The 12526-nt window shown below is 40.4% G+C and overlaps 1 protein-coding gene across 1 annotated transcript; it reads right to left on the bottom strand.

Moving 5' to 3' along the window:
• Window positions 1–1723: 1723 nt before the first annotated feature.
• On the bottom strand, window positions 1724–9285 carry LOC110680767 (folliculin-interacting protein 2-like; the record flags this gene model as incomplete). Its single annotated transcript, XM_021856553.1, is given in 10 exon segments — window positions 1724–3378; window positions 3381–3583; window positions 3586–4166; window positions 4168–4248; window positions 7682–7707; window positions 7709–7882; window positions 7884–7918; window positions 7979–8265; window positions 8655–9014; window positions 9082–9285. Coding segments are annotated over 10 exon segments (3217 nt in total), but the record flags the coding sequence as incomplete, so codon positions are not given.
• Window positions 9286–12526: the final 3241 nt, after the last annotated feature.

Genomic DNA, 12526 nt, shown 5'->3' on the forward strand with positions numbered 1-12526 from the left:
GCTGGCACGGACCTGCGATCCTACGGCACTTCGAAGTGGGGGTTTCGATGGAGCTTTCACCGGTGGCCTGGAGAGGGGACGGATCTTTTCAAGCACGCGACATCTCTCGCGCAAGAAATCCAATGTTGATTCGTAGGTGGGCAAAGTCGTCGAAACTTGCTCCAATTCCCAAGCCTTACGAGTCTCATGGTCGAGTTTCAAAGCGATGCGGTTCACCAACATTGTTTCCCCAAGACCTGAAACTGGTAGACCTAGGTTTTTCAAGGCGTCGACTTGCCCACTAAGGAATTACGGAGGTGATAGAGTTTTATTGCTGGTGACTCAGAGCTGTAGCGGGCCATGATGGTCTCAAACATCGACTTGAATGCGTACCAGTTCTCGTACGATCCATCGAACGTAGGCAACGGTACTTTTAACGGTGGCAGCTGGGACATGTTCGCAGTGGGTGAAGCGGGTAGCTGAACCGAAAGCACGTCCTTTTTCGAGGACGTATCCAACAATTTATTAAGGACAATATACAACTCACCATAAAGCTCCTCGAAATCGATGCAAAGCGTCTCTAGCTCGTCACGGTCATCATCACTGATGTCAAGACCGTGAGCTCGTTGTTGATGGGTGTTGTAATCGTCGTTCACGCTTTCCACAACCTTTAGCTGGAGCTGCAAGAACTGTTTGCAATCCAGGCTCTGGTTGGGATCGTCGGTGTCAGCTTCCATCGCCGCTTTCACACGCACTAATTTTCTTTTTAAAGCACTCATCTGATTTTTCAACACTTTGTATTCAGCAGCCATCTTTTTCATCGCTTCTTTATTCTTTTTGTTTTTCTTTTGTTCACTAATCGACACTTGATCACTGTTCTGGTTGCTCCCTTTCACGGGCGTAGCATTTCCATTGACGGAATCTTCACCGCCAGTGGTTTTATCTTCGCAGACGGTGTCTTCAAGGGCACTGTTCTTCTTTTTTCCACTTCGCGTCACGATCGGTGTACGTGTCATGCTCATCTTGCTCATTCATATTCGCACCACATATGCGGTTCAATTCCACGACAAGCGGCCATTTTGTTTTCACTCAATTCTCAGCACATGAGCATGCGCGTACACGTTGTGATCGTATCACTAGGCGAATCAAATCAATTCGAAAAAGCACTTAATCCGTGGGAATTCGCTTATTCCCAAAAGCACTTTTCTTCAAAAACGCAGCTAGCATCGACGCCAGCACGTCCAAAAACTGCAAACACTTAATCCGAGGGCAGCCGTTTTGCCACGGTAATGGCGTCCCTGATCGGCAAGCTGCTGCGAGCGTTCACTGCGCGACGGATACGTGTTTCGAACCACTTTTTCGCGAATTCAACTGCAATCGAAGCAATTGAATCTAAAACCGAAACAATCCGGATCGATCGGACCACAAAATGTCCTCGACACTCGCGGAAATGGACTGTAACGAACAAGTTTCGGTTTTTCGGAGGAACGATTCTCGAACGCGTCTGTTTAGTACAACAGTCAATTTTACTCTGAACAAATGTTTGAAGAATACATGTGTGTTTGTGTGATGGGTGTTTGACAAAGTATGTAATGTTTTTCTGTTTATTTCTAGTCGTGTTCATGATGATGGCGTGTTGTCCGTGTTGCCAGACCAACAACAACCATGAAGGTGATTTTCGTCTCTAGTAACAAGTGAAGGAATTGTGAGTTATCATTTACGTAGATAAAGGAAGCTTTCATAATAATTTTTGCAACGGTTTCATTTATTTTGATGAATGGTAAAGAAGTTACCTATTTGATAAGCTTTTACTGAATTCTCAATATTAAATATCAGAAGAAATACTTTTCAATCGTTAAATAACCCTATTTACCTAAAATACATTTATGCTACATATTTTCTATCCTGGCAAATGAGATAACTACATTCGCAGCTATCTTGGAATCACATCTCATTGGTAAAGAGAGCCGCATACACACACATGCCCTACTAATTCAATGATGAGTCATCTCAATCGGTAACAACTAACAGATCTTCCTGAAGCGTTGATTGCTCTATGCAGTAGCTTAAACCTAGTATCACAAAAACTCGCAAGTGATTCTTCTCGCGAAGGAAACTCGCGTCAAGTTCCAATCACCGATATTGCAAAACGTATCGCTTTGTCACCTCCGGGGTGTGTATCGAAGCCACGGACAACAGTAGGGGCATATCGGGGGCAGTGATGTCCAGTGCCTTTGTTATCGATTCGATGGAACAAAAGTCAGTGGTTAGCAAAAAGCTGGCGATGGACTCCGATTGCAGATACATTTCACGTAATTTGGATTCTATAAAAGCCATACACTGGAAAGATGACAATCCGGAACTCCACATGGCGTGTACCGTTTCCAACATTGATGACACGATTCGCGACATGTATACCAATTCCCCGTTGGGATTGCTTGGAGCCAACGATGATTGGTTAGATGTTACTAACCTTACATCGTGGGTCTCAAGGTTGGCGACAATAGCGAGGTTTTCTGTAGGATATTGTTCCATGAGGGCAAATCGGGAGGCGAGACTCAGGTCCTTCTTGAGAGCCCGTTCCCATTTGGTAGGAGGAGCGGTGGTACCTTGAAGAACCATATCCGGGATATAGTGGTCCGCAACTCGAGAGAACAATGATGGTATAAAACCGGCTTTATTGGGCAATTTTCTTAATTTATCAGTCTTGTCGTTATTGTTCTCATCGTTCGCGTTACTCATTGGCTTGGATAGTGGAATATCCACTAATTTCAATATGCTGTCCGGGTGTTTGGCTTTGATTTCGACATGTTCTTGAACAGTTGCTAAGGTGAAAGGGTTAGAGGCGTTATCATGACTAGATGGATCGTTTCCTGAGCTGAAAAGACTCCCTTCATTTAGATCACTGGAGAATTCAAATTCTGACGCATTCGTCGGGGTTTGCAGGGAGGTATTGCGGCAAATATCGCATTCTTCTTCTTCAGTTGGATCCGTTGATGAGAAAAACTCAATTTCCGGCTGAAATTTGAGGGACAATTTCAAGCCTTTTTCGAAAAAGTCGTGCTCGCTAAGTTCAAGATTTTGACTTTTCAAATATTTTTCAAATACTTTGGGGTATTGGTCGAAATTGAAAATGACGGAATGTTTTCGAAGTCTGCTGTGAGAGCAAGGTTTCTTCCCACCAACCGCTCCTAGCTCACTTGTTTTGTCGGATGCGGTCGAAGGTTGCATATGTTTGATATTCACGAGCTGTTCATCCTCTCCTAGTACAAATACAACTTCGTCCTTTGGACGGCTTTGCTTCAAAGTATCATAGTTACCACGCAGAACATCAATATATTTCAACTGTTCCAATGAAATACCATCCTTTATTCGTTCCAATCCCCAAGTAATCGTTGACCATTCGCAGTATCGCCGATATTGTTCTCTGTGATCAATTTAGACAATCGTATCGAATCTGTATCTCCAGTATCGCTTACATCTAATTCTATTGCCTCTTGGCCGGTCTCGTCTGGTTGGGTCAAAGTCATTCTTATGGGAGGCCTATTTTGTTCTTTCTTGATATGGTAGATCATTTCTAAAAATTGCTTATCTCTGGCGTTCATCAAAGTTCAGTGTCCATACTTTTGTTGCCAATCCTAAGTTCCTGTTGTACAAATCTAGAATCGCGATAAACCAATACATTCGGGATATCGTTCATTACTGTCTTCTTGAGTAAATCGGATAGTTCTCCATCTGCGCCATCGCTCGTATCCTTTCCCATGGCGGTCAAGTCTTTCATACGTGTCGATGATCGAACCATTCCGGATGCGGTTCTTGTCATCTTTGGTGATCTGCAATCACCCAATTGTCCCGCGCCACTTTGGAAACTCTGATTGCTGCTAACATTATTGATAACCCGCTGTGCGGCGAAAGCTTCTTTGATTTTTCCCTCCTCAAAAACTTCAGCATGAGCCGTCCTTCGGATCTCACTGCATCGTACAAAGTATGACAGAACGTTCAAAATTTTTCCTATGGTGTTGCTCAGCTGTGGACTTCCACAAATGATGGTTTTAGTTAGCTTCACCGGATACCCAACCGCGCCGTACAGGTCACCCAATTGTGCCCACAGTACATTGTACGGGTGGTTGGCCGTTATTTTCGACAGCTTATCCTTTTCGTCTGCTGGTCCACTGTGTGACTCAGAATGAGCCGCTACTTATGGGGGCAATTGTGCTCACCCAGCCTAGGTGATGCGTCAGAACAGCCGTCAGAAGGGTACTGATGAATCTGGAAAGGAAATTTGAATAACTTTTTTAGTCATTTGAAATCATTATGTAAAATGATAAATAGTTTTGTTTATCGAGTATCCCAGTGTTATAAAACATCTAATGTTTTTCGATAGATGATCATGGGCGTAGCCAGGGTATACATCAGAGAGAACAAGTAACCTCAAAAGTTTTTTTTTTCTTTATTAGTATCATTTCAAACATTACATTCATTTCTTATATCTAGGTGTTCTGTGTTATTAGACAACACTATCATCCTAATTTGGCAAAACAAATTTAAGATTTTATTAACATTTTGTTAACAACATATTACATTTTATTTGTCGTAGCAGTTCAGATTTTTTACAGGTGAGTTGATTTGAGTTGAGAGAAGAAAAACCTCAAAAGTTTATTCACTAAAGTACATACAGTTCCCAAGATAGATTCCACTCACACTTTTTACATGAATTCTATAGTTTTTTTTCCAGACATCCCCCAAACAGTTGTTAAAAATCCCCCAGGGATTAGCATCGGAATTCCCGTAAACATTTCTCTAGGTTTTGTTTTTAGTTTTTCCTCAAGATCTTCATCTTCTTCTTGGCATTACGTCCTCACTGGATCCACATACATGAGGTGCAAATAAAATTGAATGCATTACACAAATATGTTGTTTCTGACAAACGTCAAGTTTAGCTTTGCATGATTTGTAAATGAGCATGCTTAGAAGAAGAGCACAAAGAGAGATGGGAATTTAATGTCCAAATGCATAAGAATATAATCTTAACCTTCCATTCGTCGCGCGGTTTGGAATCGTCAGAACCACCACGCTGCTGTTGTGCACGAATAGCGAGGATTTTTCAGCAGTGTTGTAAAAAATACAACAGCGCGACGACTGGAGTGTTAAAATAAGTACCTTCTAGACTTTTTCACTTTTTGAGGAACGCAGCAGGCTTTGCTGCGAACGATTGTGTTTTATTTTACTCCATGTGCTTTTTTTTCGTACCCCTGTTTTTTCGCGTATCTGCTGATATTGGCTGGCGCTACGAACATCCGGATTTTAGCTTGCGAGTGAATCACTGGAGGCCCCCGGAGTTTAACGTTATAATTTGTGCCATTTGCAACTGGCTAGTGGATTTATTCCTGCAAAAATTTGCCTATGATGTTTTAATTTGGGTTTTAGCGTTAGTATTTCGCCACCCAGAGTGCTGATTCGTGTTAAAAAAAAGGCATAAATAAATTGCAAAGACTTCTGGCAAGATGAACGCTTTAGAAGCAAGAGATACCGCGTTCTGTTGTTCGGTTTGTTGGAGAAAAAGTGCGTAAATGTGCATCAAAATAGAAACGCCGTGCAATACAAGACATTGGAAAATGTTTTTATTTTGTATGGAACGTTTGCGCGGCAAAGGCGAAAGGTTCCCCTCGATCCCAAAGCTGGTTGAGACGAAGGGTTCCATGGTAACGGCGATGCCGCCTTAGATTGGTATTTGGTGAGATTGTTCTGATTATGATCTTACTAAATAAACTAAATACGTGCCAGTTTTAAAGAAACCATCATTAAAACTGGAAGTGTGTTTGTATTACCAATATCCATTTGATGACGGTAATGCATGCATGCGGTACTTATTGTTAGTGAAACTGACTTCTGAACTGTCTGTCCAGCAATTTTGAAATGGGTCAATGGATCCGCAATAGAGGATGCATTGATCCATTAAAGGATTGCAGAAATATTTTTCCATAATATCACTGCCGGACAGTGGGTGTTAGTTGGATCACACAATCTTAAAATAAGTACCTTTACAAATGATATGGTTCGTTGGTTACAATTTTTCTCATACTAGCACTATCGCCCCTCTCTGGCTTATAGTCCCCAAATTCGGTTTTACAAATTGTCGCCCCCTAGATTTGAAAATCGCCTCCAGGGGGCGAGTTCACCCATTTTGTGAATCACTGATTTAAAGCATGCCTCCACAATGTCATCCAGAGATTTCCACATAGTTTTTTCCAAGAATATCTGGAAAATACACCCACGAAGTTTGTTAAAGATTTCTCAGTCATGAAAAAACTTTTAAATAATTTCTTGGAATTTCTTGGAGGATCTCATGTAAGTCTTCCCGAAAATGTCCGAAATCTGTTGTAGTGAGTCGATGCCGGTTCCTTTGCGTATTATATACCCCCTACAGAAAAACATAAAATTAACACTCAAAGCAACCTTTAGTCCTATAAAAAACTACCGGGAGAACTTCGATTGCATTGTTAGGTAGCAGTTTCAGGTAAAATATATGGTCTGAAGTACATAAATACAGATATGTGAACGGTTTTGTAAATGAAACCACATAAGAGGGTCCATAATAGGCACGCAGGCAGCGCGTCGGATAACATGGAATCAAATGGAGATTCCATAATAGGAAACGTCATATATGCCAACATGCCTATTATGAACAGACTGCTGCACAAAACGTTCATCCATCCAAGATATCATAACAGATCAGCGTCGAGAATGAATCTCGGCTACTAAGGGGTCCATTACTAGTACTGAAATGTTTTAGAAAACTAAGAAGTTCTTAAAAAAAACTTCAGGGAAAACACGTTGATGGAACGCACTGCTTGCCAGGTATTACCAGGATAAATTCCTAAATGTACAGGAATCGACTGTGATGGAGGTTATGTTTTTGGGTTTTCGGCTTTCAGTCTCTAGAGATCATAAACGGATTTCCGTTCTACACCTGACGTTTCGGTCACATTTATTGTGCCTTTTTTCGAAGGATCTACAAATGAACAATTAGTACGAAGCATAAACATTAACATAAACACAATCTTACAGACAACGATCACTCCGTTCACTCGTTTCGTGTATGTCTTACACATAATTGTACGTCGGACCATAACTATAACGAAACACATGATCATAGGTATCAGTTTGCGAAGGAGGTGTTAAGAAACTCACGTGTTTCGAGTTCCCTTCTTCTACGCTCGTTTTAAATCTACCGGTTGAATTTTGGTGTACCTCCTACGATAATTCACTACCGTTCAAAGTGGCGCGAAAAGTGTATGCCAAAGGCAAAAGGCATGATGCTAATGGTATTATACCAAACGGATAGACCCCGTCAAAGTGATATGAAAGCATTCAGTTTAATGTAAATTGTGAATGAATTCATCAAGAATTTCCAGAAAAAAAATCTAGCATACCTTGCTTGTAGGAATTTATGGAGTTTATTTATGACAGAATCCCAAGCGAGATGCAAATGCTGATGTAATTCCTAATCGGTTTGCATCAAGAAATTTCTTAAAACATTTCAGCTGAATATCCGAAGTACTGTCTTAACAAATACTTGTTGGAATCCCTATACACCAAATCCTTGGTAACGCTCACCCAATACCCCTGCCCCCTTGGCTACGCCCATGTAGATGCTTTTTATACTCATTCTCTTCTCAAACGGATTAACAATAACACTTACAATTTGGTATCCTTGGTGTCCGCCCAGGGACAACAGCGATGATAGATCATTCATGAAGTTGTTGGCTATACTGAGGGCCGCCTGGTTGAGTTGCGAACTGCTGTTGGAATTTCCCGTAGTCGCACTGCTGCTCAAAGTTATCCAAACTGGATTCACCAGGCGTGGCGCCGTAAAGAAGTCTACCAACCATTGCTGCGTTTGAGTGCCATGCTGTCAGCATTATCTGCAAAAGAAATTCTTGTTTAGACGAATCGTACATTTCTTATCCAGTAGATACCAACCTGAAGAAGTAGCGGCCTAATCGGTAGCACGCATTTTCCGCCGCCACTCTTAGTCGACACAACATCGATTCGAATATGCTCATATGCTCCGAGCAGTACGCTTCCATCTCGTGCAGCAAACCGTCATCCAACTGAATGTACAATGCAAGCCCCAGGCGTGCCTTTTTGCTTGGAGGTTTACCGTGGTAGTTGGTCGCAGTTTGATAACACTTCACCGCTGAATGCTTTCCGCCTGTTCGTTCTATGGTTTCGCTGTTTCTGCGATTTCGCCCCTCCACACAACCGTCACTCGCCGTCACCTGGCTACTGGTGCAAGTTGATCCTGTTTGACTAAGATCATCCACATGCCCCGATGTGATCAGCCAATGATAGCCCCGGTTTTCGAAATGACGTGGACAAATTCTTCGTCACTCGTCGATTAAAGCTTCCGTATTGACTACAATCACTAACACTCATTGGCTGCGGGAGCTCAGCACTGATATCGGTACTGAGTCTTCGAAAACAGTCGAAATCGCTGCTGATCGATGCCAAACTGCTGCGGTGCGAGGACAACGGATGCCGCGAGCTACTTACCGAGGTAGCCCAAGGATCTGTACCACCATAGCCGGAATCCATCCCGCTGTTGGTAGATAACCGAGGATCAGTTAGCCGCTCCAACTGACCAAACTCTGGAGGGATTGGTAATCTATGACGATGGGTTGTATGACACATCATGCTGCGTCGAGGTAGAAGAAGTAACCGTAAAAGACCGAAGTGACGTCGTATCGATCGAACTGAGATCACTTCCGGACGGATATCGGTCGTGATTGAATCCGTTGTTACTTCCCACAACGAGATCCGATCCCAAATAGGATGACACAGAGATCTTCTTACTGCTTGTTCCGCTGACATTTTTCGGCGCCGGTGCCGGAAACACATGGGAGCACATCATGGCGGCGGCGGGAGTTTTCAACCAGTGAACCTTCAAACTGCTCCCTTGAAAGGCGATCGGCGCCGAACCGAATATCATCTCCGCCAGTGCTTTGATGTCATTCTTCGGATTGGAACTAATGCTGTAACGAAAGATGAGAACCAGTCAGTTACTGTTTACCCGAAGCTGAAACCCATTCCCATACAAACCTGATATAGAACTTTACAGTGATCGCATTTTGGGTCTGCGGTAGTTTGTAGTTTGTTGAAGCCGATGTAGTGGCGGTTATGGTTGTCGATGGTGCTTCGGAAATTTTCTCCACTGCGCTGGAGTCAAACAAGCAGTTTGCGTCCTCGATATCGCATTCGCGAAAAAGAACCACTCGAACCTGATCGGCGGTGAACGGGAATTGTCTGCAAATGCGAAGAATCGTTATGAGTGACGGGTTGTGAGCTAGATGTATAAAATATCGGGTCTGCACAAAGATCGTGTTATTATTATGAGCTTTTTCTCATTTGTTTTGGATGAACTACTATCATAAGCCTCATAATATCTGTCCCACCAAGCTTCATCAAGTCTAACAGATGTTCAGTAGAAAATGAGAATGATTTTAACCTTCGGGCTGTCGCGCTGTTGTACTTTGTACAACAGTTGTGATTTATATACTATGATTTTGTAAACAAAGATATTCTATCGACACCAAACCAAAATGTATTCCTCAAGAATCTTCTTAAGAACAATACTCAACAGTTTTTGTTTATAGTATGGCACTTTATAATGCGGGTAAAATCAACAAATGTGTATATAAGTCGCGTAATAATGAATAGACCGATATTTTTAATCGGTAGGTATATCTCAAAATCTAGAAAATTTCGAAACACGGGGTCTTCAGTAAATTTGTTCTGGAGGTGGAGCGCTATCTAATGGGTACCTCAATTACTTCGGAATTTGACTGCCAGGTGGCACTAAGTGGATATGAAACTTTTACTTTTGTTCTGCAGATATTTCAGGATCCTGACCATTTAGAAGGATGGCATCTTCGGCAAAGTTGTTCCAGTAAGTTAAGGACTATCATTGTTCGAGCTAGTTGATTCAAAATTTTGCCACCAGGCGGCGCTAGTGAGCATGAAACTTTTATTTAGCTGATACTTAAGGATCCTGACCTTTTAGAAATATGATATTGTAGACAAAGTATACAGTGCTAGAAAGCGTAATTGTCAAAATAAGGTGGCTCGCGATGTTTACACAGATGCTTGTAAAATGGAGAAAACACTTCCTTTCAAGCAAACTTTTTTCGCTAGTTTCAAGCCAATCAAACAACGTGAAAATATGACTGAGATCTATTGAGCTCAGAAGAATAGGGAGCCGGATTCTACTCTTGGCACTTTTGATTCACTTCGGCAGTGTTTTTTTACAGCTACATGGCTCTATTTGGCCACAGTATGCGTCGTACTAAAGCGCTTCTTATTGCAAGGTTTCCGACAATTCTGCTCAGGGAAACCACCATACCAAAGTGAATCATGGAAGTGCCCAAGTAGGGTAAATTATGTATTTTGGACAGGCTAAGGATATGTCTGAAAACGGCGATCGATTAACCGCCTTAGATACTATTATTTTATTATGTTATAATACTTGTATGCTTAATGCATTATTGTACTTTGAGTTTCTGGAGAGAAAAAGCTTACAAACTGTAGCATTAGCTGCCAAAATAGCGTTTTTAGCGGCCTGTCTGTTATACATTTCGGACATCAAATATACATTTTGGACACCCTCATGTGAATATAATTTGGACAGGCGTTATCTCAATATCTGTTCAATGGTTTCTTAAAAAGACGGTCATACCATAATATTCTAAGAGTTCACATGTGACTTATGCATTTTTTCACTAATTGGATGTGTATATTACTGATAATCAATAATTTCATTAAATGCAAGCAAATCTCATCAGATCCACGAAATACGCCTGCAAGTATGCATGCATGCGACATTCCAGTGCGTTTCATCAGATTGCCAAATTATATCAACTGAACAAAAACCGTAATCTATTTTGGACATCATTTGATTTATGCCTTTTATACTCATGTTAAGATTTTAGATGAACTTAGCTTCAATTTTGGACATATTTTATCATATTGCCGCCTTTAACTTATGAATGACAATTCTAAGCGCTATTATTGCGTTTAATGTATGTTCTTGAAATGTACATCCTCTTGCATTCGTAGGTTTCACAGATGTTCTGTTGATACAATTTACAATTTTGATATTTTTGAAGCCAATTTGTAATTGTTATGAAAATGGCAATCATTGATAAGTAGCATAGTGTATTATTAATGCAATACATGATTTTCCGTATATAAATTCCTCACCATCTCATTGTAAATGAGCATAGAACAACCAGCCTGTCCAAATTATATACGTTACCTTAGCTCTGCACCCCACTTTCTAAACTTTAGTGATTTGCGGAAAACAGGTTGAGCGTTGATTTACCGAAGATTCTCCCTCGGAAACAAGAGAACTTCATTTAACATTTAACATTTCATTTTTAAATCGCATATCAATATGGACCAATGCGAAAATATATTGCCATTATTCCAAATTTAAAAAACCTATTATTGACGTTGTTATCATAAAATTACGTATAGTTCTCCAATCTTTGATAGCGTATAGGGCTAAATAATCGCTTTTTTACTTTTCCATGAAATTGGTAAACGTCAAAATTCCATACAAAATCAAAACAGTACAGAACCCTATACTTGTAACTCAAAATTACATTGCCGCTCTACGCATCTTTGTTTTTTTGATCCATAAGATTTACATATAGAACATCCGCAAACAAGACTTAGAAGGGTAGTAGATTTGGAATCCATTCTTGCTCTACAAACCCTAGATATTGAAGTCGAATTAGCTTTTATTGCTAACATAGTTTCCCAAACTGTGGGTCACGACCGCTCATGGGATTGTGAGAAAGGGGAGTCACGAGAAAAATTCCAATTGTACACATATTTTTTAATGCTATTTCAGATTATTAATGTGGAAAATCGTTAAGAGTAATTTATGTTTCAGTTAAGAAAGCAGGCCATTAAGGATTTTTGTCATACTTTATTTTCCATCATTCAATAATCAGCAAAAACCAAATATTAAATAACAGTTTTTTTTTTAATTCATAGAATACCTCACGAAAATTTATCATCGCATGACAGATTGCAAGTACAATGCAATGATAGATTTTTGTTTCTGTTTTTAGCATGAAAACTGGTTTTGAAAATGTATAAAACTAAGATGGTTGGTTTTCTCTTAAATGACTCTTACTCTACTATTATATTACTACTTGCAATTGTTAATGAAGTGTTTGAAATGAAACAAGCGTAAATCTTTGTGAACTTATGAGTTAATTAACTGTGATCCCTGATTATATGATACTTACAGCTCTTCGGAAATATGATCCATTACTTCAGGATTTTTTTTTTTGCAACATGTAAACTTCTTTTTTCTCTTCGCTCTTTATGCTGCATTGATTTTCAACGAACGGATGATAAGCAGATTTAGATGAATATTGACCAAAATAGAATACTGTTATGAGGTTGATCTTTTTACTAATATGATTGTTTCTATTCTTGAACTATTGGTTCACTATTTATTCTGATATCTTTATCC

The sequence above is a fragment of the Aedes aegypti genome, unplaced genomic scaffold (genome assembly GCF_002204515.2).
Source record: "Aedes aegypti strain LVP_AGWG unplaced genomic scaffold, AaegL5.0 Primary Assembly AGWG_AaegL5_hic_scaff_1795_PBJ_arrow, whole genome shotgun sequence".
Lineage (NCBI taxonomy): Eukaryota > Metazoa > Arthropoda > Insecta > Diptera > Culicidae > Aedes > Aedes aegypti.